The 25,408-nt window shown below is 43.7% G+C and overlaps 1 protein-coding gene across 7 annotated transcripts in view; it reads right to left on the bottom strand.

The window, feature by feature from the left end:
- secisbp2l (SECIS binding protein 2-like) overlaps positions 1–25,408 on the bottom strand; it is a 195,633-nt gene that overhangs the window by 94,322 nt on the left and 75,903 nt on the right. For all 7 annotated transcript variants that reach the window (XR_011889084.1, XM_072278482.1, XM_072278483.1 and 4 more), the window contains one exon: positions 8,014–8,189. Coding sequence is in view for 6 of the 7 variants with exons in the window: in XM_072278482.1 (XP_072134583.1) it covers positions 8,014–8,189 (176 nt within the window). In the remaining variant the exon portion in view is untranslated. The remainder of the gene's footprint in view (positions 1–8,013; positions 8,190–25,408) is intronic.

Below are 25,408 nucleotides of genomic sequence, written 5' to 3'. Positions count from 1 at the left end.
CCGGGGTGCCCAAACTTTTGCATGCCACTGTATAAACCTACGAGGGCTAGTGTAGAAAGTAGGAATTTTTTTGAACATCAGTTAGACAAAACTGGAGTACATAGATTTAGGAGTTACACAGTAAAGAGGGGATCGGGGGGGGGGGGGGGAGGGGGGAGAGAAGAGGGTCCTTTTTACCAAGAGGTCTAAATATACCTTGAATACACTGCATGAGTAGTGGTAGCAAAGTATTTAAATATATGAGAACACTTATTTCAGAAACTGTGGGCAAAGTTCTGGAAGAATAAATTTATAAAGAGCCTACAGCCTACTGATTAGTGGGACATGGTGGGCTGAATGGTCTGTTTCTATGCTGCAAACACCATAAGTGACTCAAGATATCTAAATGTTCCCATCCTTGCCTTCAGAAGCCAACACATCACCTTCAATCCCCTATTTGGGGTGGATACTACAGAGTATAATGAAGTTACTCTAAATAAAGGAGCAGCAACATTACTGAATCACAGAAACAAGAGCAATGGGCCCTTCAGCTCATTGTCTTTTTGCCTGCCTAATTACCCCATTTGCCTACTATACATTAGGTTTGTATCTTTCTATGATTATCTATTTCAGTGCAAGTCTGAATGCTTCCGAAACATAACAACTGTATCCAATTCCACCAGCGCCTGACTGTGAATTCCAGATTTGACCCTCTCCTCCTCCAGGTCCCCCTTAAATCTTTTTCCACTCACCTTAAACTTAGGTCCTTTTGTTTTTGATATTCCTACTATGGGAAAAGGAAATTTCTGCCTCATAATCTGATAACTCAATCTGGTTACGTCGCCGCCCGCCCCCCCCCCCCCCCCCAGTCTCCTTTGCTCCACAGAAAATGAGCTGAATCAATCCAATATTGGGAATTAGAATTTGCTGGGATGGGATACTGCTTAAATAGGATTTTAAGATGCAGCTACTTCAGCTCTCTGTGGCAAATGGAAATGGTACAACCTAGTCAATTTCAAGAAACTGAATTCAGGTGTGGGCAACAATACATGTACAAACGATTTTACGTCTGAAGGCTCCTTTCATGAATGCAGGCTCAGATCCAAGCATTCTAACGGGGCAGGGTAAACAGCCAGAAGTTATGGTATATATTGGTACCAATGACATAAGGTAGGAAAAGGAATAAGGTCCTGAAGAGAAACTATAGGGAGCTAAGTTGAAGATGTTTCAAAAGGGTTTGGGAGGGAGGTAGACAAAGTGGGGGAAATGGAATTGCAAATCACGGATTATATCACAATTGCAAAAAGGGGGGATGGAATTGCACAATGTGCATGGAGGTCAGAAACAGGAAGCAATCTCTCTATTGGGAGTGCTCTACTGACAACACATCAACCCCATAGCAAAAGAGACATTGAAGAACAGATCAAGAGGCACAATTTAGAAAAGTGCAAAACTAAAAAAGTTGTTCCCATGGGGAATTTCATCTTACTTAATTCTGATTGGCAACTCCTTCATGCAGAAGGTCTAGATGGGGCAGAATTTGTTGGGCATATCCAGGAAAGACCTCTGGCTCAATATGTAGACAGGCTGACTGGAGGAGAAGCCCTACTGGATCTGGTGCGAGGCAATAAACCTGATCAGGTGTCATGTCTCTTGGGGAAGTGTTTTGGAGACAGTGAATACAACTACCTGATCTTTTGCATAGCATTGGAAAAGGATAGGAGCAGACAGTATGGAAACATTTTAATTAAAGAGGGGAATTATGTTTTTAGGCAGGAACTTGGGAACATTAATTAGAAATGGATATACTCAGGTATATGCACAATGTAAATGTAGAACATTGTTTAAAGAGCATGCGCTTCTGAAAAGGTTTCTCACATTGACGCGGGGGAAGGATAGGACAGCCATAAATCACTCCTCAAACATCAACATTTTCATTCCCCGGATCATTCTTGTGAACCTCCCCTGAATCCTCTCAAATGCCAGCATATTCGTTATTAGACAAGGGGCCAAACTGCTAAAAATACTCCAGATGTGGTCAGATCAATGTTTTACAAAGCCCAAGCTTATATATCCTTGCTTTTATACAATCATAATCAGAGAAAAATACAGCACAGAAACAGGCCCTTTGACCCACCCAGACTGTGCCAAAACATTTCAACTGTCTACCCCTGTCGACCTGCACCAAGACCATACCTCCATACCTCTGCCATCTATCGTACCTATTCAAACATTTCTTAAATGTTGAAATCGAACTTGCCTGCATCACTTGTGCTGACAGCTCATTCCACACTTACAATCCTGAAAGTAGTTTCCCCTCATGTTCCCCATAAACTTTTCACTTTCAATGTAAACCTATGACCTCAAGTTATAGTTCCCCAGTGGAAAATGTATGATTGCATTTACCCGATCTATACCACTTATCTATATCTATACGGTATTTTACATATCTCCAACAAATCTTCCCTCAATCTTCTACTACATTCCAAGGAATAAAGTCCTAACCTATTCAATCTTTCCTTACAACTTAGTCCCTCTGTCCTGGCAACATCCTTGTAAATTTTCTCTGTACTCATTCAACCTTATTTTCATCATTCAGTTTAAGATGGCACTACTGAAGGTGAGTGACAGCTTACTGGTAGGCCAAAAGGCACCAAATTTAACAAAAAATATTATTAATAACATCTTTTCTGAAAAACTGTAGTAAACCATCACCACAAACAATGAAGAGGTGAGCAAAGGTGAAGCTGATTGGAGTGGTGAGCCATGCTGGCACGTTGCAAACCTCAACATGCTCACAGATGGAGTTAGAGAGTGTAATTTGGAGAGGTGTAGTCAAGGCAGAGGTATTTCGACTCCCATCCAACTAACCCCGATGCGAAGTTGATCATTCTGAGTGCCAAGCCAATTTGGCGAGGTTGAGAATGGCTTCCAGCTGGGCGGCAATGCCTAGGGCCAGACTGTTTCACTGCAGCGGGGCCCGGGTCCTAATGCGAGGGATGAGCCGCTGGTTGGAGAACTTAAACACCAGCCCAGATAGACTAGAAATGCAGGGTGATGAGACCAGAGGCGACAGTCAGGCCAATTCCGTGCACTGGCTCTGACTGTCCCGGCTGCTGTGCTTGGTGGCTGCAATTTGGTCACGGCAATTTACCCTGCAAATATGATGCTTTGGGCCTACCCAGGGGATTTGGATCAAAGGACTCAATTTGCTTCGGAATGCTGTTGCTCACTTCCATTGTTTGCACAATTTGTGCTTGTTTCTTTCCCTGTGCATTTGGGTGTTGGACTTTACTTTTTTTTAAAAATTGGGTTCTTCCAAGTCTCTTGTTTTGTGGGTGCATGTAAGAAGACAATTCTTAAGGTTTATAATTGATAAATACATTGATAATAAATATACCTTGAATCTTTCCTGTAGATAGGTGAAGAAAACTGCACACAAAACTCCAAATTGGGCCTCACCAATGTCTAATAACGCTTCACCATAACATCCTATCTTCTCATAGTCATACTTTATTGATCCCGGGGGAAATTAGTTTTCGTTTCAGTTGCACCATAAATAATAAATAGTAATAGAACCATAAATAGTTAAATAGTAATATGTAAATTATGAAATAAGTCCAGGACCAGCCTATTGGCTCAGGGTGTCTGACCCTCCAAGGGAGGAGTTGTAAAGTTTGATGGCCACAGGGAGGAATGACTTCCTATGACGCTCTGTGCTGCATCTCGGTGGAATGAGTCTCTGGCTGAATGTACTCCTGTGCCCACCCAGTACATTATGTAGTGGATGGGAAACATTGACCAAGATGGCATGCAACTTAGACAGCATCCTCTTTTCAGACACCATCGTAAGAGAGTCCAGTTCCATCCCCACAACATCACTGGCCTTAACGGATGAGTTTGTTGATTCTGTTGGTGTCTGTTACCCTCAGCCTGCTGCCCCAGCACACAACAGCAAACATGATAGCATTGGCCACCACAGACTCGTAGAACATCCTCAGCATCATCCGTCAGATGTTAAAGGACCTCAGTCTCCTCAGGAAATAGAGACAGCTCTGACCCTTCTTGTAGACAGCCTCAGTGTTCTTTGACCAGTTCAGTTTATTGTCAATTCATATCCCCAGGTATTTGTAATCCTTCACCATGTCCACACTGTCCCCCTGGATGGAGGGGGTCAAAACACAATATTCTATGCTCAACACAAAAACATGAGGAAATCTGCAGATGCTGGAATTTCAAGCAACACACATAAAAGTTGCTGGTGAACACAGCAGGCCAGGCAGCATCTCTAGGAAGAGGTACAGTCAACGTTTTGGGCCAAGACCCTTTGTCAGGACTAACTGCAAGAAAAGCTAGTAAGAGATTTGAAAGTGGGAGGGGGAGGGGGAGATCCGAAATGATAGGAGAAGACAGGAGGGGGAGGGATGGAGCCAAGAGCTGGACAGGTGATTGGCAAAAGGGATATGACAGGATCATGGGACAGGAGGCCTAGGGAGAAAGAAAGGGAGAGGGGGGGAAGACCAGAAGATGGGCAAGGGGTATAGTGAGAGGGACAGAGGGAGAAAAAGGAGACAGAGAAAAAGAATGTGTGTATATAAGTAAATAAATAAATAATGGATGGGGTACGAGGGGAAGGTGGGGCATTAGCGGAAGTTTGAGAGGTCAATGTTCATGCCATCAGGTTGGAGGCTACCCAGACGGAATATAAGGTGTTGCTCCTCCAACCTGAGTGTGGCTTCATCTTGACAGTACAGAAGGCTGTGGATAGACATACCAGAATGGGAATGGGATGTGGAATTAAAATGTGTGGCCACAGTTGTTCAACGAAACGATCTCCTAGTCTGCGTTGGGTCTCGCCAATATATAGAAGGCTGCATCGGGAGCACTGGACGCAGTATATCACCCCAGCCGACTCACAGGTGAAGTGTCGCCTCACCGGTGAAGTGTCACCTCACCTGGAAGGACTGCCTGTGGCCCTGAATGGTGGTAAGGGAGGAAGTGTAAGAACAGGTGCAGCACTTGTTCCACTTACAAGGATAAGTGCCAGGAGGGAGATTGGTGGGGAGGGACTGGGGGGGATGAATGGACAAGGGAGTCGCGTAGGGAGCGATCCCTGCGGAAAGTGGGGGGGGGGGGGGAGGGGAAGATGTGCTTAGTGGTGGGATCCCATTGGAGGTGGCGGAAGTTACAGAGAATTATATGTTGGACCCAGAAGCTGGTGGGGTGGTAGGTGAGGACAAGGGGAACCCTATTCCTAGTGGGGTGGCAGGAGGATGGAGTGAGAGCAGATGTGCATGAAATGGGGGAGATGTGTTTGAGAGCAGAGTTGATGGTGGAGGAAGGGAAGTCCCTTTCTTTAAAAAAGAAGGACATCTCCTTCGTTCTGGAATGAAAAGCCTCATTCCTTTTGCCAATCATCTGTCCAGCTCTTGGCTCCATCCCTCCCCCTCCTGTCTTCTCCTATCATTTCAGATCTCCCCCTCCCCCTTTCAAATCTCTTACTAGCTTTTCTTTCAGTTAGTCCTGACAAAGGGTCTTGGCCTGAAACATCGACTGTACCTCTTCCTAGAGATGCTGCCTGGCCTGCTGCGTTCACCAGCAACTTTTATATGTGTTCTATACTCAATACATTGATTTATGAAGGCCAAAAGCTTTCTTTACCACACTACCCACCTGTGCTGTTGCTTTCAATGAATTATGGACCAATATTTCGAGATTCCTTGGTTTAACAGCACTCCTCTGTCCCCATTATTCACTGTCCAAGACCTACCCTGGTTGGTCCTACCTAAGTGCAACTCTTCGCACTTGTCTGCATTAGATTCACTGAGCTTATTTCAGAAGGCAGAACTGTAGTCAATAAACAATAGTCTGACATAGGTATTTTTACTATCCAGCTGCCTCGGAGATGAGTGTGGGGCCAGAGGGATGGTGTCTGTGGTAGACCTGTTCTAGCAATAGGCAAATTACACTGGGTTGAGGTTGTATGAAAAGCTGGAGTTGAGGCATGTCATGACCAGCCTCACCAAGCAATTCGTGATGGCAAATGTCAGAACCACTGGGCGATAGACATTAGGCAACTTATTTTGTTTCTTCTGTGTACTGGGATGATTAGCGTCTTCTTAAAGCAAGAGGGAATCACAGCTGGAAAAAGGGAGACGTTAAAAATGACCGAAGAAAATCAAAGGTCACTGGCCTCCATGACTTCAGGTCAGTTGCAGTCACATCAGTCAAAGACTTTTGAAAGCTGGTCATGTCATTTCTCAAATCCATAGCTCAAAATTTTCTAGATCTGCTATAGTTCACCTACAAATCCAACAGGTCCATCGATGAAGTGCGGCCATTGGTCCGGACTTCTTGCTACAGTATAGAATACAGACAGTTAATCTGATCAATCCCCTCCCAACCCTGCTCCCCCTCTGACATGAGGTAGTTTGAAAGTCTTGGCAAGCACATCCCACTCACTTAGCACTGGAGTGTTAAAGGGGCATGTTCTCTCCCCTCTCCTATTTTTGCTATACAACAATGACTGCGTCTCCACTGATCCACCAGTTAAACTGAAAAAGTTTGTAGATGACACCACCGTCAAGGGACTAATCACTAGGGGTGATGAATAAAAGAACCACCAGGAAGTAAATAAACAGGTGTCCTGGTGCAATCACAACAACTTGGAGCTGAATGCCCTCAAAACCGTAGTGATACATATTGATTTCAGGAGAAACGTATCTCCGTGCAATCCACCCATTATCAAGAACTCTATAGTGAGCACCCTTTCAGCATTCAGGGTCCCGGGCATCATTATTTCACAGGACCTCACGTGGGAGAACCATATCGCCTCTATTAATAAAAAGGTTTGGTGGAGGATGTACTTCTTGCAGCAGTTGCTAAAATTCCATCTTCTCCAGAACATACTAGTGTAATTCTACTCAGCCATCATCAAGAGCATCTTCACATCAGCCATTACAGTCTTGTATTTTGCAAAATACTCTCAGTAAACTGGGATATATCTCAGCATCATTCCGTCTTCCTCAAAAAAAAAAACAAGAGCCACCCCACTCCTTCTGCCCAACTGCCTATACAATCAATACTATGGGCATCCTTAAATGTCGAGCTCCCACCTTTTCCCATAAAGTCTTGCAAAGGTCTATCTGCCTGATTTTCTTTCCATTAAGAAACAGAACTTGCTATTGATAAAGCCAAAACACATTGATAACTGAATGCAAATAATCTTGGGCTTGGTCAGTGAAACTGACATTTAAAACTGGCAGATGGGAAATGTAAATTGGTTTATTATCCTCAAATGTACTGAGGTAAAGTGAAAAACTTAAATTCCATGTGATTCATACTGTGCATCTCCTTATAATGCATTGCAGTAATCCAAGATAAAACAATAAAAATTCAGAGTAAGATGTTACAATAAGAGAATGTATAGTACAGGTAGACAATAAGGTGAATGGCCATTTTGTCAAATCTTTGCTGAGAAACATCATGGACCCTTTGAGAAACTCGGTCATTAAAGATAATATGCATGGGATTGTTTATGTCAGATTGAATTTGCTAGGAAATCCTCAATTCAGCTGAAGCACAGAAAAAAAAACAAATTACTATGGTCATCTCAAAAGCTATTATTTTAGATAATTATATGCCACTAATATACACCAAAAGAACTGCCACAATCATAAAAATCCTCTTTTCATTGGGTCCCCAGCCCTGGGGTTGCATGATATACATTTTCTCAAACCTCAGCAACCTGTCTTAGCTTCACAGACTGATATCCCTCCTCAACTCCCTTTTACAATGGCATAACAGTGGCATTTTCTGATTTTTTTTTAATGTTGGCCAGTGTGGAGAATGAAGTTACATTTATTCGAATGGGTCCGTATGAATCTTTCAATGTTTGGATTTTGGCTATCTATGTTTCTCTAAATGATGCATCACAATCAAGGCATATATAGCCGAAAAGAAACTGATTTTTCAACTTTTGATCAGCAATTCTTAATGAAAGTGTATTGAACTAGTTCTTGAACCCCAACTCACCTATTATTAACTTGGTTTTCTTGAACAAAAGGATAGCAGGTTATCAAGTAGCTTGGAATAGGCGGACCTTCAACACCACAACCACTTCCATCATTTTGGAGTGCCATAGAAACAGTCGCCTCAATACCCTTCTTTTGGGGTATGAATGGCTCTACCTCTGCTGACAGCTGGATATCCTAAATGAAATGGTAAAAAAAAGCCATTATTTTTACAAATACAATATTAAAGACATGCACACATATTATAGAAGCTAATTTCATATAATGCATCTTACTTTTCAAATAAAATTTATAATAGTATTTTATAAAAAACAATCAAATATATTACACCTTTCATATAAAAATCAGCAGACAGTAAACAAAGTGGTATTCAACTCTTATGAATATTCTCTGCAGGCACATTAACCTGCAAGATTAAGGTATCTAAAAAAATAAGTTTTGCATCCATCATAGGTTAATTTAATTGAAGGTTGCACATAATATTTGTCCAAGAAAATGCAGTAAAACATTTAGAAAAACAGACTTGCAAAAGAGAAACCATTCAATTGACTCAAGTGAAGTCACAAATATCTGTAATTTGATCTTCATTCCTTCCAGTTAGATGAAAATCAGACATGCTCATAAGACAAGCCATAAATTCAGAATCAGAATTAGGTTTAATATAAAAAAGTAGTGAGGTAGTGTTCATGGGTTCAATGCCTATTCAGAAATCTGAAGACAGAGGGGAAGAAGCCACTCCTAAAATCATTGAGTGTGTGTCTTAAGGCTCCTGAACCTCTTCCCTGATAACAATGAGAAAAGGACACGTTCTGAGTGATGTACATCTTTAATGTTGGAAGCCACCTTTTTGAAGTATCATTCCTTGAAAATGTGCTGGATGCTGGAGAGGCTAGTGCCCATTGAGTAGAATGAGTTCACAACTTTCTATAGCTTATTTCAATCCTGTGCAGTGACGCCCTCATACCAGATGGTGATGCAGCCAGTTAGAATGCTCTCCATGGTACATCTGTAGAAAATTGAAATGAATTGAATTGACTTTATTTCTTACAACCTTCACATACATGAGTAAATCTTTACGTTACGTTTCTGTCTAAAAGTGCAATTTAGAGTAATTTTTAATAAACAGTATATATAACAGGACAGTCAATGTAGCATAGAAATATAATTGTATCAGTCTGACGACCTGGTGGAAGATGATGTCCCGGAGCACATTGGTCCTGGCTTTTATGCTGTGGTACTGTTTCTCAGATGGAAGCAGCTAGAATAAATTGTGTTTGGGGTGACTCGGCTCCCCAATGATTCTTCGGGTCCTTTTTATGCACCTGTCTCTGTAAATGTCCTGAATAGTGGGGAGTTCACATCTACAGATGCGCTGGGCTGTCCGCACCACTCTCTGCAGAGTCCTGCAATTGAGGGAGGTACAGTTCCCATACCAGGCAGTGTTGCAGCCAGTCAGGATGCTCTCAATTGTGCCCCTGTAGAAAGTCCTTAGGATTTGGGGATTCATGCCAAACTTCTTCAACCATCTGAGGTGAAAGGGGCGCTGTTGTGCTTTCTTCACCACACAGCCGGTATATATGGACCATATGAAGTCCATGGTGATGTGCTGTTCACCCTCTCAACCCCAGATGTCAATAGGGGTTAGCCTGTCTCCATTCCTCCTGTAGTGCACAATTGGCTCCTTTATTTTTGCGACAATGAGGAAGAGGTTGTTCTCTTGACACCACTGTATCACAGTGATGACTTCTTCTCTGTAGGCTGCCTCGTTATTATTTGAGATTAGGCCAATCAGTGTAGTGTCTTCAGCAAATTTCATTAGCAGATTGGAGCTGTGGGTGGCGACAGTAATGGGTTTACAGAGTAAAGGAGGGGGCTCAGGACACAGCCCTGAAGGGTACCCATGTTGAGGGTCTGAGGGGCAGAGGTGAGGGAGCCCATTCTTACCACCTGCCGGTGATCTAAAGTCAGTCCAGGATACAGCTGCACAAGGCAGGGTGAAGGCAGAGGTCTCTGAGCTTCTTGTAAAGCCTGGAGGGAATTATGGTGTTGAATACTGTAGTCCAAGAAAAGCATTCACACATAAACATCCCTCTTCTCCAGATGTGTAAGGACAGTGTGTAGAGCTGTGGCTATTCAGTCATATGTCAATCATTTGTTTCAGTAGGTGAGTTGTCGGGGGTCCAGTGTGGGTGGCAGCATGCTGAAGATGTACTCCTTCACCAGCCTCTCAAAACATTTGCTTATTATTGAGGTGAGTGCAACAGGATGCCAGTCATTCAGATGTTCCCTTGGTCTTTTTAGGTACAGGGACGATGGTGCATGTTTTGAAGCAGGAGGGCACTCTACACTGGGAGAGGGAGAAATTAAAAATGTCTGTAAATATACCTGCCAGTTGAGCTGCGCACATCCTGAGTACTAGCCCTGGGATGCTGTCCGGCCCTGCAGCCTTGCGACTGTCCACTCATTGGAAACAGCTGCATACTTCAGCCTCAGATAACCGAGCTGCAGGTCGCTTCAGCGGCTCTTCTCAGGGGCTCAGTATTGGTGACATTGAGTGTAAAAAAAGATCTAGCTCATCTGGGAGAGAGGCAGCGATGTTAGCAGTGTCATTGCACTTAGCTTTGAAGTCTACGATGGTGTGCAGAACTTGCAATAAGCTGCATGTGTTGGTGGAGGAGAGTTGTATCTGGATCTTGTCCCTGTAAGGGCCTTTAGTGACATACCAAATCTCCTCAAACTCCAAATGAAATATAACTGCTGTCATTCCTTCTTTGTAACTGCATCAATGTGTTGAGCCCAGGATAGATACTCAGAGATGCTGGCACCCAGGAAATTGAAATTCCTCACCAATTCCACTTCTGATCCCTTGATGAGGGCTGGTGAGTGTTCCTTCATCTTACTCTTTCAGAAGTCCCAATCAATTCTTTGGTCTTAGTGACATTAAGTGCAAAGTTGTTGCTGCATCACCACCCAACTAGCTGATCTATCTTGCTCCTGTACACCTTCTAGTCACCACCTGAAATTCTGCCAACAGCAATTATGTCATCAACAAATTTATGGATGGCATCTAAGTTGTTCCTAGCCACACAGCCATGGGTGTAGAGTAGAGCAGAGAAGAGCAGTGGGTGAAGGACACATCCTTGAGGTGTGCGAGTGTTGATTATCAGCAACATGGTCACGTTACTTCCAATCTGCACAGACTGATCTTACAGCGAGGAAGTAGAGGACCTAATTACAGAGAGGGGTACAGAGGCCCAGGTTTTGGAGCTTTTTGACCAGAACCATGAAAATGATTGTGTTAAATGCTAAGCTGTAGTCAATAAACAGCAGCTTGACACAAGTATTAGTATTGTCCAGCTGATCCAAAGCCAATGAGATTGCATCTGCTATGGACCTGACAGGCAAATTGCAGTGGGTCCAGGTCCCTGCTTAGGCAGGAATGGATTCTAGGGTGACCAACCTCTCAAAGCACTTCATCACCATAGACGTGGATGCTTTGAGAGGTTGGTTATGAGTGAATCAACTCCTGTCTAAGGAGTTCAAATACCACAAATATACTAAAATATCACAAATTTGTTTTTAAATAATTAAAGTTTGCATAAAATTATTAGAACCCATCACTAAGTTAAAAAAACCTGAAACACCAAGATATCTATACACTCCCTCCTACTTCTTCAAATGAGAGAACATTCCCAAGTTCTCAGCCCAGTAAGCCAACTCTCAATGCCAGAAATACTCATGTATGCACAAGCAGATGCACCTCCAACACAGTATTTACAGAACTCAGCTCAATCTCACCTTGATGATCTTAACAACTAATGTCAATTAAGGTCTAATTGCATCCTTGAAAATTCAAACATTTCTACAATTTCCATCTAGAATGGCACAAAAGACACCAATCCAGGGCATGCAATTGATATCCTATTATTTTTACCCCAATATGAAGCCCTGTTCAACAATAATTATCAGAGATAATGACATGTTCTACATCAGAATTAGGGACTTCAAGGTATAAAGTCTACATTGAGAATTTCCTCCTGACCATGCACTACTATGCCACCAACTCAGATTGTTGTTCTCTGCAAGTTAGCCAGGTGATAACCACACGACAGTAGCAGAAGTAAGACACTTGGCCCATCGATTCTGCTCCGCCATTCCATCATGGCTGATCCAATTTTCTTCCTGGCCCCAATCACCTGACTTCTCCCATATCCCTTCATGAGCTGACCAATTAAGAATCTATCAAGCTCTGCCTTAAAAATACATAAAGACTTGGCCTCCATGGCTGCCTGTAGCAAAGAATTCCACAGATTCACCACTCTCTGGCTAAAGAGATTCCTCTTCATATCCATTCTAAAGGGATGCCCTTAATCTGAGACTGCCCTCTGGTCTTACACTCTCCCATCACTGGAAACATCATCTCCATAGTTGCTATCAAGACATTTCACCATTTGATAGGTTTCAATGAAGTCAACATTCATTCTTCTGAATTCTAGTGAATAAAGGCACATAGCCATCAACTGCTCTTCACGTGACGAACCATTCAATCTTGGAATCATTTTCGTGAACCTCATCTGAGTCCTCTCCAGTATCAGCACATCTTTCTAGGATAAGGGGCCCAAAACTGACCATAGACCAAAAGACATAGAAGCAGAATGAGGCCATTCAGCCCATCAAGTCTACTTTGCCATTCCATCATGGCTGATCTCCGATCCCATTTAACCCCATACACTGTCTTCTCGCCATATCCTTTGATGCTCTGCTGATTAGGAAACTATCAACTTCGGCCTTAAATATACCCACAGACTTTGCCTCCACGACAGAGCATTCCAGATTCACTACTCTCTAGCTAATTAAAAAAAACCCTCCTTATCTCTGTTCTAAAAGGTCCTCCCTCAATTTTGAAGCTGTCCCTTCTAGTTCTGGATACCCCCACCATAGGAAACATCCTCTCTACATCCAGCCCACCTAGTTCTTTCAACATTCGGCAGGTTTCAATGAGATCCCCATGCATTCTTCCAAATTCCAGTGAGTACAGGCCCAAAGCTGCCAAACACTCCTCATATCTTAATCCCTTCATTCCCAGAATCATCCTCGTGAACCTCCTCTGGACCCTCTCCAATGATAACATATCCTCTCTGAGATACAGTACCCAAAACTGTTGACAGTACCCCAAGTGCGGCTTGACTAGTGTCATTACAAACGCTCAGCATTATCTCTTTGCTTTTGTATTCTATTCCCTTGAAATAAATGCCAATATTGCATTTGCCTTCTTTACCACAGACTCAACCTGTGAATTAACCTTCTGGGAGTCTTGCACAAGGACTCCCAAGTCCCTTTGCTGTCAGATGTTTGTATTTTCTCCCCATTTAGACAATAGTCTGCACTATTATTCCTTTAACTAAAATGCATTACCATACATTTCCCAACTCTGTATTCCATATGCCACTTCTTTCCCCATTCTTCCAATTTGTCTAAGTCCTGCAATTGCATTGCTTCCTCAGCGTAACTACCCCTTCACCTATCTTAGTACCAACCCACAAACTTTGCCACAAAGCCATCAATTCCATTATCCAAATCATTTGACAAAGTTGTGAAAAGAAGCGGTTCCAATGCTGACCCTTGCGGAACACCACTATTCACTGGCAGCCTACCAGAAAAGGCCCCCTTTATTCCCACTCAGTGCCTCCTGCCTGTCAGCCATTCCTCTTTCCTGTAATGCCATGGGATTTTATCTTGTTAATCAATCTCACACGTGGCACTTTATCAAATGCTTTCCGAAAATCAAAGTAAGTGACATCCACAACCTCTCCTTTGCCCACAATGCCTGTTACTTCTTCAAAGAACTTTAACAGATTTGTCAGGCAATATTTCCCTTTACAAACCACGCTAACTTTTGACTTATTTTTATCATTAGTCTCCAAGTATCCCAAAACCTCATCCTTAATAATAGACTCCAACACTTTCACAACCACTGAAGTTATGCTAACTGGTCTATAAATTCCTTTCTTTTGTCGTTCTCCCTTCTTAAAGAGTGGAGTGACATTTGCAATTTTCCAGTCCTCTGGGACCATGCCAGAATCAAGTGATTCTTGAAAGATCTTGACAAATGCACCCATTATCTCTTCAGCAACCTCTTTCAGGACTCTGCGATGTAGTTCATTTGGTTCAGGTGACTGATCCACCTTAAGACCCTCCAGTTTGCCCAGCACTTTTTCCTTTGTAATAGCAATGGCACTCACTCCAGCTCCCTGGAACTCACAGACCTCTGGTACACTGCTGGTTCAACTACCATTTCTTTGCCCCCCATTACCTATCTCACCAGCATCATTTTCCAGTGGTCCAATGTCAACTCTCACCTCCCTTTTACTCTTTATATAACTGAAAAAAAACTTCTCATATCATAGAAACATAGAAAATAGGTGCAGGAGTAGGCCATTCGGCCCTTTGAGCCTGCACCGCCATTTATTATGATCATGGCTGATCATCCAACTCAGAACCCTGCACCAGCCTTCCTTCCATACACCCTGATCCCTGTAGCCACAAGGGCCATATCTAACTCCCTCTTAAATATAGCCAATGAACTGGCCTCAACTGTTTCCTGTGGCAGAGAATTCCACAGATTCACCACTCTCTGTGTGAAGAAGTTTTTCCTAATCTCAGTCCTAAAAGGCTTCCCCTTTATCCTCAAACTGTGACCCCTCGTTCTGGACTTCCCCAACATCGGGAACAATCTTCCTGCATCTAGCCTGTCCAATCCCTTTAGGATTTTATACGTTTCAATCAGATCCCCACTCAATCTTCTAAATTCCAATGAGTACAAGCCCAGTTCATCCAGTCTTTCTTCATATGAAAGTCCTGCCATCCCAGGAATCAATCTGGTGAACCTTCTTTGTACTCCCTCTATGGCAAGGATGTCTTTCCTCAGATTAGGGGACCAATACTGCACACAATACTCCAGGTGTGGTCTCACCAAGGCCTTGTACAACTGCAGTAGTACCTCCCTGCTCCTGTACTCAAATCCTCTCGCTATAAATGCCAGCATCATATGACTGGCTAGTTTGACCACACATTTCATCTTTTCCCTTCTTATAGTTTTTTTTTAAGTTGTCTTTAGTTGGATTTTAAAAGCTTCCCAATCATCCAACATCCCACTCACTTTTGCTAGCTTACATGGCCTTTCCTTGGCCTTTATACAGCCCTCAACTTCCCTTGTCAGCCATGGTTGCCTACACCTGCCATTTGAGAAAGACGACTTCTATGTGACATATCTATTCTGTGCTGCATGAACTATTCCCAGGAAGATCAGTCATCTCTGCTCTGCCATCATCTGCTGGTATCCTTCTCCAACCTCCTATACATCTGGGTAGGCTGCTCTCTCACACCTCTGTAATTCCCTACATGTGACTTTAGCTTCTCCCTCTCAAATTGCAGTATGAAGTCAATCATATTATGATCACTGCCTTCCAAGGGTTCCTTTAAGTTAAGCTCCCTAATAAGATCTGGGTTATTACACAACACCCTATCTAAATAGCCTTTCTCTGAGTAGGCTCAAACACAAGCTGCTCTAATAAGCCACCTCATAGGCAGTCCACAAATTCTCTCTCTTCCAACTTGATTTTCCCAATCACCTTGCTTATTGAAGATCCTCGTTACAATTGTGTCACTACCCATATTATATGCCTTTTCCAGCTCCCTTTGTAACCTCATCTCCACATCTTGGCTACTATTTGGAAGCCTATATTAATCCCATAATAGTTTTTTTTTAAACCCTTGCAGTTTCTGAGTTCCACCCAGAAAGGTTCAACATTCTCCAACCCTATGTCATCTCTTTCAAAAGATGTAATTCCATTTCTTACCAGAGCCAGACCACTGTCCAAGTCTTCCTGCCTATACTTTCGATACAAAATATATCCTTTGATTATTAAGCTCCCAACTATGACCATAACCTCAGTGATGCCCACAACATCATATCGACTAATCCCTAACTATACCACGAGTTCATCCATCTTATCCCGAATGCTACGAGCTTTTAAATACAGCACCGCCAGTACTCCAATCTTCACTCTTTTCAACTGCTCACAATATTCCAAGAGAGATCTCACCAGTGTTTTATGAAGTGCAGAGGAGATTTACAAGGATGTTGCCTGGATTGGGAAGCATGCCTTATGAGAATAGGTTCAGTGAACTCAGCCCTTTCTCCTTGGAGCAACGGAGAATGAGAGGTGACCTGACAGAGGTGTATAAGATGATGAGAGACATTGATCGTGTGGATAGTCAGAGGCTTTCTCCCAGGGCTGAAATGGTTGCCACAAGAGGACACAGGTTAAAGGTGCTGGGGGTAGGTACAAAGGAGATGTCAGGGGTAGGTTTTTTACTCAGAGAGTGGTGAGTCCGTGGTATGGGCTGCTGGCAACAGTGGTGGAGGCGGATACAACAGGGTCTTTTAAGAGACTTTTGGAGACGTACATGGAGCTTAGAAAAATAGAGGGCTATGGGTAAGCCTAGTAATTTCAAAGGTAGGGACACGTTTGGCACAACTTTGTGGGCTGAAGGGCCTGCATTGTGCTGTAGGTTTTCTATGTTTCTCTGTCTCAACAATAAATCCTTACTTTTAAATTCTAGTCCTCCTGAAATTAATGCATTTGCCTTCCTCACCAGAGACTGAACCTGTAAATTAACCTTTGCACCTCAGTTTTTTGTATTTTATAGAAATATAGAAAACCTACAGCACAATAAGGCCCTTCGGCCCACAAAGCTATGCTGAACATGTCCTTATCCTAGAACTACCTAGGCTTACCCACAGCCTTCTATTTTTCTAAGTTCCTTGTACCTATCCAGGAGTCTCTTAAAAAAACATTATCATTTCTGCCTCTGCTGCCGCCGCCGGCAGCCCATTTCACGCACTCACCACTCTCTGCATAAAAAAACTTACCCCTGACATCTCCTCTGTACCTACTTCGAAGCACATTAAAACTCTCTCATGCTAGCCATTTCAGCCCTGGGAAAAAGCCTCTGACTAACCACATGATTGGTGCCTCGCATCATCTTATACACCTCCATCAGGTCACCACTCATCCTCCGTCACTTCAAGGAGAAAAGGTCGATTCATTCCACCTATTCTCATAAGGCATGCTCCCCAATCCAGGCAACATCCTTGTAAATCTCCTCTGCACCCTATGGTTTCCACGTCCTTCCTGTAGTAATGAAATCAGAATACAGCACAGTACTCCAAGTGGAGTCAGACCAGGGTCCTATATAGCTGCAACATTACCACTTGGCTCTTAAACTCAAACCCACGATTGATGAAGGCCAATGCACCGTATGCCCTCTTAACCAAAGAGTCAACCGGCGCAGCAGCTTTGAGTGCCCTATGGACTCTGACCCCAAGGTCCCTCTGATCCTCCACACTGCCAAGAGTCTTACCATTAATGCTATATTCTGCCATTTTATTTGACCTACCAAAATGAACCACCTCACATTTATCTGGGTTGAACTTCATCTGCCACTTCTTAGCCCAGTTTTGCATCCTATCAATGTCCCATTGTAACCTCTGACAGCCTTCTGCACTATCCACAACACACACAACCTTTGTGTCATCAACAAATTTATTAACCCATCCCTCCACTTCCTCATCCAGGTCATTATAAAAACCATAAAGAGTAGGGGTCCCAGAACAGATCCCTGAGGCACACCACTGGTCACCGACCTCCATGCAGAATATGACCTGTCTACAACCACTCTTTGCCTTCTGTGGGCAAGCCAGTTCTGGATCCACAAGGCAATGTCCCCTTGGATCCCATGCCTCCTTACTTTCTCAATAAGCCTTGCATGGGGTTCCTTAGCAAATGCCTTGCTGAAATCCATATACACTACATCTACTGCACTACCTCCTGTTTAGTCACATCCTCAGAAAATTCAATCAGGCTCGTAAGACATGACCTGCCTTTGCCAAAGCCATGCTGACTATTCCTAATCATATTATGTCTCTCCAAATGTTCAGGAATCCTGCTTTTCAGGATCTTCTTCATCAACTTACCAACCACTGAAGTAAGACTCACTGGCCTATAATTTTCTGGCTATCCCGAATCCCTTTCTTGAATAAAGGTACAAGGTCCGCAACCCTCCTATCCTCCGGAACCTTTCCCATCCTCTGATAATGCCAAGATCATTGCCAGAGGCTCAGCAATCTCTTCCCTCGCTTCCCACAGTAGCCTGGGGTACATCCCGTCTGGTCCCGGTGACTTATCCAACTTGATGCTTTCCAAAAGCTCCAGCACATCCTCTTCCTTAATATCTACATGCTCAAGCTTTTTAGTCTGCTGCAAGTCATCCCTACAATCACCAAGATCCTTGTCCATAGTGAATACTGAAACAAAGTATTCACTAAGTACCTCTGCTATCTCCTCTGGTTCCATACACACTTTTCCACTGTCACACTTGATTGGTCCCATTCTCTCACGTCTTATCCTCTTGCTCTTCACATACTTGTAGAATGCCCTGGGGTTTTCCTCAATCCTGTCCACCAGGGCCTTCTCATGGTCCCTTCTGGCTCTCCTAATTTCATTCTTAAGCTCATTCCTGCTAGCCTTATCTTTTAGATCTCTATCACTACCTAGTTTTTTGAACCTTTCATAAGCTCTTCTCTTCCTCTTGACTAGATTTACAACAGCCTTTGTACACCACAGTTCCTGTACCCTACCATGCTTTCTGTATCTATGCAGAACCTCACGCAAATATCCCCTGAACACTACCACATTTCTTCCGTACATTTCCCCAAGAACATCTGTTCCCAATTTAAGCTTCCAAGTTCCTGCCTGATAGCCTCATATTTCCCCTTACTCCAATTAAATGTTTCTGTAACTTGTCTGTTCCCATCCCCCTCCAATGCTATGGTAAAGGAGATAGTGATCACAATTCTATCTTCAAAATGCTCTCCCACTGAGAGACCTGACACCTGACCAGGTATATTTCCTAATACCAGATCAAGTACAGCCTCTCTTGTAGGCTTATCTACATATTGTGTCAAGAAACCTTCCTGAACACACCTAACAAACTCCACCTCATCTAAACCCCTCACTCGAGGGAGATGCCAATCAATATGAGGGAAATTAAAATCTCCCACAACAACCCTATTACACCTTTACAGAATCTGGCTCCCTATATGCTCCTCGACTGCACCAATGCCAGACTAAACATGGTACACAGATATGCCCATTCAAATAAATGTAACAAATAAAGTTGAAGAGGGTATATACATCAAGAGCTTGATGAGGTAGAATGTAATAATGTTATCACAATTGAAGGACAAGGAATTAAATGGGTTGCAGCAGTATAAACAGCAAACAGTGATAACAAACTGCTGTTGATCAAACTGGAAACTATTGTACAATGAAGAGCTCAGAAATGGGACATATTAATGACCTGATGTACAGGACACAAATTCCAAATCTGCAGAAAACACCAAACATGGAAGCATAATGAGAAGATAATAAGACACTCCAAGATATAACCAGGCTGTCGAAAAGCAGAAAAGTATAAGGCTGAGAAATGTAAAGTATTACATTTTGGTATGAAGAATAAAATACGATAATAATTGAGGAAACAATTCCAAAATTAGTGCAGAACAGAAAGACCATGGTACATACATTGTTTGCTGAGAGCTGCATGGCAGATAGAAAACCAAATACAATACACTGCATTTTATTAACAGAGATAGAGATACACAGGCAAGGAAGCCTGATAAAACACTGATTCACTCACAACTGCATTTGTATAACCAGCTCTGGAAATAACATATTGGAAAAGATGTACATGGCTCTAGTCCAGATGGCACAGTAGACATTTACTATGATATATTCAAGGATGTGTGACTTCAATAATACACACACATAAAAAGCTGCAGGTGATTTTTATTAATGACTTGGATGTGGGGCTAGAAGGGTGGGTTGGCAAGTTTGCAGACGACACAAAGGTTGGTGGTGTTGTGGATAGTGGAGAGGATTGTCGAAGATCGCAGAGAGACTTTGATAGGATGCAGAAGTGGGCTGAGAAGTGGCAGATGGAGTTCAACCCAGATAAGTGTGAGGTGGTACACTTTGGAAGGACAAACTCCAAGGCAGAGTACAAAGTAAATGGTAGGATACTTGGTAGTGTGGAGGAGCAGAGGGATCTGGGGGTATATGTCCACAGAACGCTGAAAGTTGCCTCACAGGTAGATCGGGTAGTTAAAAAAGCTTATGGGGTGTTAGCCTTCATAAGTCGAGGGCCAGAGTTTAAGAGTCACGAGGTAATGATGCAGCTCTATAAAACTCTGGTTAGGCCGCACTTGGAGTACTGTGTCCAGTTCTGGTCGCCTCACTATAGGAAGGACGTGGAACCACTGGAAAGGGTACAGAGGAGATTTACCAGGATGCTGCCTGATCTAAAGAGTATGCATTATGATCAGAGATTAAGGGAGCTAGGGCTTTATTCTTTGGAGAGGAGGAGGATGAGAGGAGACGTGATAGAGGTAAGCAAGATATTAAGAGGAATAGATAGAGTGGATAGCCAGCGCCTCTTCCCCAGGGCACCACTGCTCAATACAAGGGGACATGGCTTTAAGGTAAGGGGTGGTAAGTTCAAGGGGGATATTAGAGGAAGGTTTTTTACTCAGAGAGTGGTTGGTGCGTGGAATGCACTGCCTGAGTCAGTGGTGGAGGCAGATACACTAGTGAAGTTTAAGAGACTACTAGACAGGTATATGGAGGAATTTAAGGTGGGGAATTATATGGGAGGCAGGGTTTAAGGGTCGGCACAACATTGTGGGCTGAAGGGCCTGTACTGTGCTGTACTATTCTATGTTCTATTAGACTTTGAACAGAAATAGTTCAGAAGATATATCAAGATATTAAAACAATGAAGAGACTAACAATAGGTGGAGAAAAGTATTCCCATGGCAGTGAGGTCAAGAACAAGAGGACAAAATGGAAGTGATTTGTGAAAGAATCAAAATAAGTGAGTTGCATTTTTTTTAAAGAAAGCACAGCAAGTAGTGAAGATCTGAAAAGTGAGGCAGATTAAACTGGAATTCAAAAGGGAATTGGATAATTACCTGAACTGAAAAATTCTGCTGGGCAATGGGGAGAGGTGGGGGATTGTTTCGACTCAGTGAAACAATCCTCCTTCCATGTTGCAACCTTTAATTCTGTGAAATCAGGTTCTGGGGAAAAGGCAAGTGATTGTTCTTAACAACACACATCAAAGTTGCTGGTGAACGCAGCAGGCCAGGCAGCATCTCTAGGAAGAGGTACAGTCGACATTTCAGGCCGGGACCCTTCGTCAGGACTAACTGAAGGAAGAGTTAGTAAGAGATTTGAAAGTGGGAGGGGGAGATCCAAAATGATAGGAGAAGACAGGAGGGGGAGGGATGGAGCCAAGAGCTGGACAGGTGATTGGCAAAGGGGATATAAGAGGATCATGGGACAGGAGGTCCGGGGAGAAAGACGGGGGGGGGGGGGGGGGGGGAGAAGAGAGAAACCCAGAGGATGGGCAAGGGGTATAGTCAGAGGGACAGAGGGAGAAAAAGAAGAGTGAGAGAAAGAATGTGTGTATAAAATAACAGACGGGGTACGAGGGGGAGGTGGGGCATTAGCGGAAGTTAGAGAAGTCAATGTTCATGCCATCAGGTTGGAGGCCACCCAGACGGAATATAAAGTGTTGTTCCCCCAACCTGAGTGTGGCTTCATCTTTACAGTAGAGGAGGCTGTGGATAGACATGTCAGAATGGGAATGGGATGTGGAATTAAGATGTGTGGCCACTGGGAGATCCTGCTTTCTCTGGCGGGCAGAGCGTAGGTGTTCAGCAAAGCGGTCTCCCAGTCTGCGTCGGGTCTCGCCAATGTATAGAAGGCCACATCGGGAGCACCGGACGCAGTATATCACCCCAGACGACTCACAGGTGAAGTGTCGCCTCACCTGGAAGGACTGTCTGGGGGCCCTGAATGGTGGTAAAGCAGGAAGTGTAAGGACATGTGTAGCACTTGTTCCGCTTACAAGGATAAGTGCCAGGAGGTAGATCAGTGGGGAGGGATGGGGGGGACGAGTGGACAAGGGAGTCGCGTAGGGAGCGATCCCTGCGGAAAGCCGGGGGGAGGGAAAGATGTGCTTAGTGGAGGGATCCCGTTGGAGGTGGCGGAAGTTACGGAGAATAATATGTTGGACCCGGAGGCTGGTGGGGTGGTAGGTGAGGACCAGGGGAACCCTATTCCTAGTGGGGTGGCGGGAGGATGGAGTGACAGCAGATGTGCGTGAAATGGGGGAGATGCGTTTGAGAGCAGAGTTGATGGTGGAGGAAGGGAAGCCCCTTTCTTTAAAAGAGGAAGACATCTCCCTCGTCCTGGAATGAAAAACCTCATCCTGAGAGCAGATGCAGCGGAGACGGAGGAATTGCGAGAAGGGATGGCATTTTTGCCAGAAACAGGGTGAGAAGACGAATAGTCCAGATAGCTGTGAGAGTCAGTAGGCTTATAGTAGACATCAGTGGATAAGCTGTCTCCAGAGATAGAGACAGAAAGATCTAGAAAGGGGAGGGTGGTGTCAGAAATGGACCAGGTAAACTTGAGGGTAGGGTGAAAGTTGGAGGCAAAGTTAATAAAGTCAACGAGCTCAGCATGCGTGCAGGAAACAGCGCCAATGCAGTCATTGATGTAGTGAAGGAAAAGTGGGGGATAGGTACCAGCATAGGTTTGGAACATCGATTGTTCCACAAAGCCAACAAAAAGGCATGCATAGCTATTACCCATACGGGTGCCCATGGCTACACCTTTAATTTGGAGGAAGTGGGAGGAGCCAAAGGAGAGACTATTGAGAGTAAGGACTAATTCCGCTAGACGGAGCAGAGTGGTGGTAGAGGGGAACTGATTAGATCTGGAATCCAAAAAGAAGCAGAGAGCTTTGAGACCTTCCTGATGGGGGATGGAAGTATATAGGGACTGGACATCCATGGTGAAAATAAAGCGGTGGGGGCCAGGGAACTTAAAATCATCGAGAAGTTTAAGAGCATGAGAAATGTCATGAACATAGGTAGGAAGGGATTGAACAAGGGGGGATAATGCCCCACCTCCCCCTCGTACCCCATCCGTTATTTATTTTTATACACACATCCTTTCTCTCACTCTCCTTTTTCTCCCTCTGTCCCTCTCACTATACCCCTTGCCCATCCTCTGGGTTTCCCCCTTTGTCTTTCTCCCTGGACCTCCTGTCCCATGATCCTCTCATATCCCCTTTGCCAATCACCTGTCCAGCTCTTGGCTCCAACCCTCTCCCTCCTGTCTTCTCCTATCATTTTGGATCTCCCCCTCCCACTTTCAAATCTCTTACTAACTCTTCCTTCAGTTAGTTCTGACGAAGGGTCTCGGCCTGAAACGTCGACTGTACCTCTTCCTAGAGATGCTGCCTGACCTGCTGCATTCACCAGTAACTTTGATGTGTGTTGCTTGAATTTCCAGCATCTGCAGAATTCCTGTTGATTGTTCTTAATTCTGTTTTAAATTTGATTTTAAGATATAAAGACAGTATTTATTGTGCAAAATATATTTATGCATTATGTTTTGTTAGAAATGGTTCTTGTGTTCAAACATTAACAGCGACAGCTTTGTCAAGGTTCTATGAGAACAACAGACTGCTTGTTGAGAATCCACTTACTCACTCCCACCACTACTCTGCATTCAATCATACCATAGTGCTGATAAACCAGCTCTCAAGACTGTAGCCAATGCAGAACAGGAAAAAGTGGTTCAGGACCAGATGATCAGTGATTTCAAATCAATGGAAGACATGCTCCATTATCTGTAAACATACAGTTCCAAGAAGTCATCTGTGAACCCTTTGCTATTACCTGGTTTTCTGCATTAATTACTCATAAAATATGGACTGATCTTCATCCAAGGTATAATAATAGACAAACACAATCTGCCTAAACTAATAACACACAAACAACTGTACTTTTCATGTAGCTTTATTGAAGTGCTGTGCAACATCCAGGTAGTCATTTGCAAACTTGAGACATGCAGCAAATGTTTTTTTGGGAGACCAGTGGTTTCCTCTGTGGTGTGCTTCCACGAACACCATTCTTGTTCAGTGTTTGTCTTATGGTGGACACATGACAACAGACAACAGGTGCAGGAGCAGGCCACTCGGCCCCTTGAGCCAGCACCACCATTCACTGTGATCGTGGCTGATTATCCACAATCAGTATCCAGTTCCTGCCTTATCCCCATTACCTTTGATTCCGCTATCTTTAAGAGCTCTATCCATCTCTTTCTTGAAAGCATTCAGAGACTTGGCCTCCACTGCCTTCTGGGGCAGAGCATTCCATATATCCACCACTCTCTGGGTGAAAAAGTTTTTCCTCAACTCCGTTCTAAATGGCCTACCCCTTATTCTTAAACTGTGGCCTCTGGTTCTGGACTCACCCATCAGCAGGAACATGCTTCCTGCCTCCAGCGTGTCCAATCCCTTAATAATCTTATATGTTTCAATCAGATCCCCTCTCATCCTTCTAAATTCCATTGTATACAAGCCCAGTCGCTCCAATCTTTCGACATATGACAGTCCCGCCATCCCAGGAATTAATCTTGTGAACCTACGCTGCACTCCCTCAATAGCAAGAATGTCCTTCCTCAAATTTGGAGACCAAAACTGCACACAATACTCCAGGTGTGGTCTCACCAGGGCCCTGTACAGCTGCAGAAGGACCTCTTTGCTCCTATACTCGATTCCCCTTGTTATGAAGGCCAGCATGCCATTAGCTTTCTTCACTGCCTGCTGTACTTGCATGCTTGCTTTCAGTGACTGCTGTACAAGAACACCTAGATCTCTCGTTGTACTTCCCCTTTTCCTAACTTGACTCCATTTAGATAATAATCTGCCTTCCTGTTCTTACCACCAAAGTGGATAACCTCCCATTTATCCACATTAAACTGCATCTGCCATGCATCCGCCCACTCACCAAGTCAACCTAAACAGAGACTTTAGCCACTTCTAGAGATTTCTGTAGGTCTTTTGCTGTTACCCTTGGGTTCTTTTTTCACCTCCTTCAGCATTGCACATTGTATTCTTGTGATCTCTGCAGGATACTACTCCTAGGGAGAGTAGCAACACTACTAAATTTCCTCCATTTGTAGACAATTTCTCTTACTATGGACTGATGAAAACTCTGTTCTTTAGAAATGTTTTTGTAGCCTTTTCCAGCTTCGTGCATCTCTGCAATTCTTCTTCAAAGGTCCTGTGAGGTCGTTTTGATCAAGGCATGGTGTACATAAACAGATATTTCTCGAAAACAGCAGGCTCTATCAGAAACCTGACTTAGTGTGTCATTTTTTAAAAATTGGGCACTGCACCTCTACAACCCACTC

Source organism: Mobula birostris, chromosome 14, assembly GCF_030028105.1.
Source record: "Mobula birostris isolate sMobBir1 chromosome 14, sMobBir1.hap1, whole genome shotgun sequence".
NCBI lineage: Eukaryota > Metazoa > Chordata > Chondrichthyes > Myliobatiformes > Myliobatidae > Mobula > Mobula birostris.
Note: the sequence above shows the minus strand (reverse complement) of the source record. Positions and strands in the feature narration are given on the sequence as shown.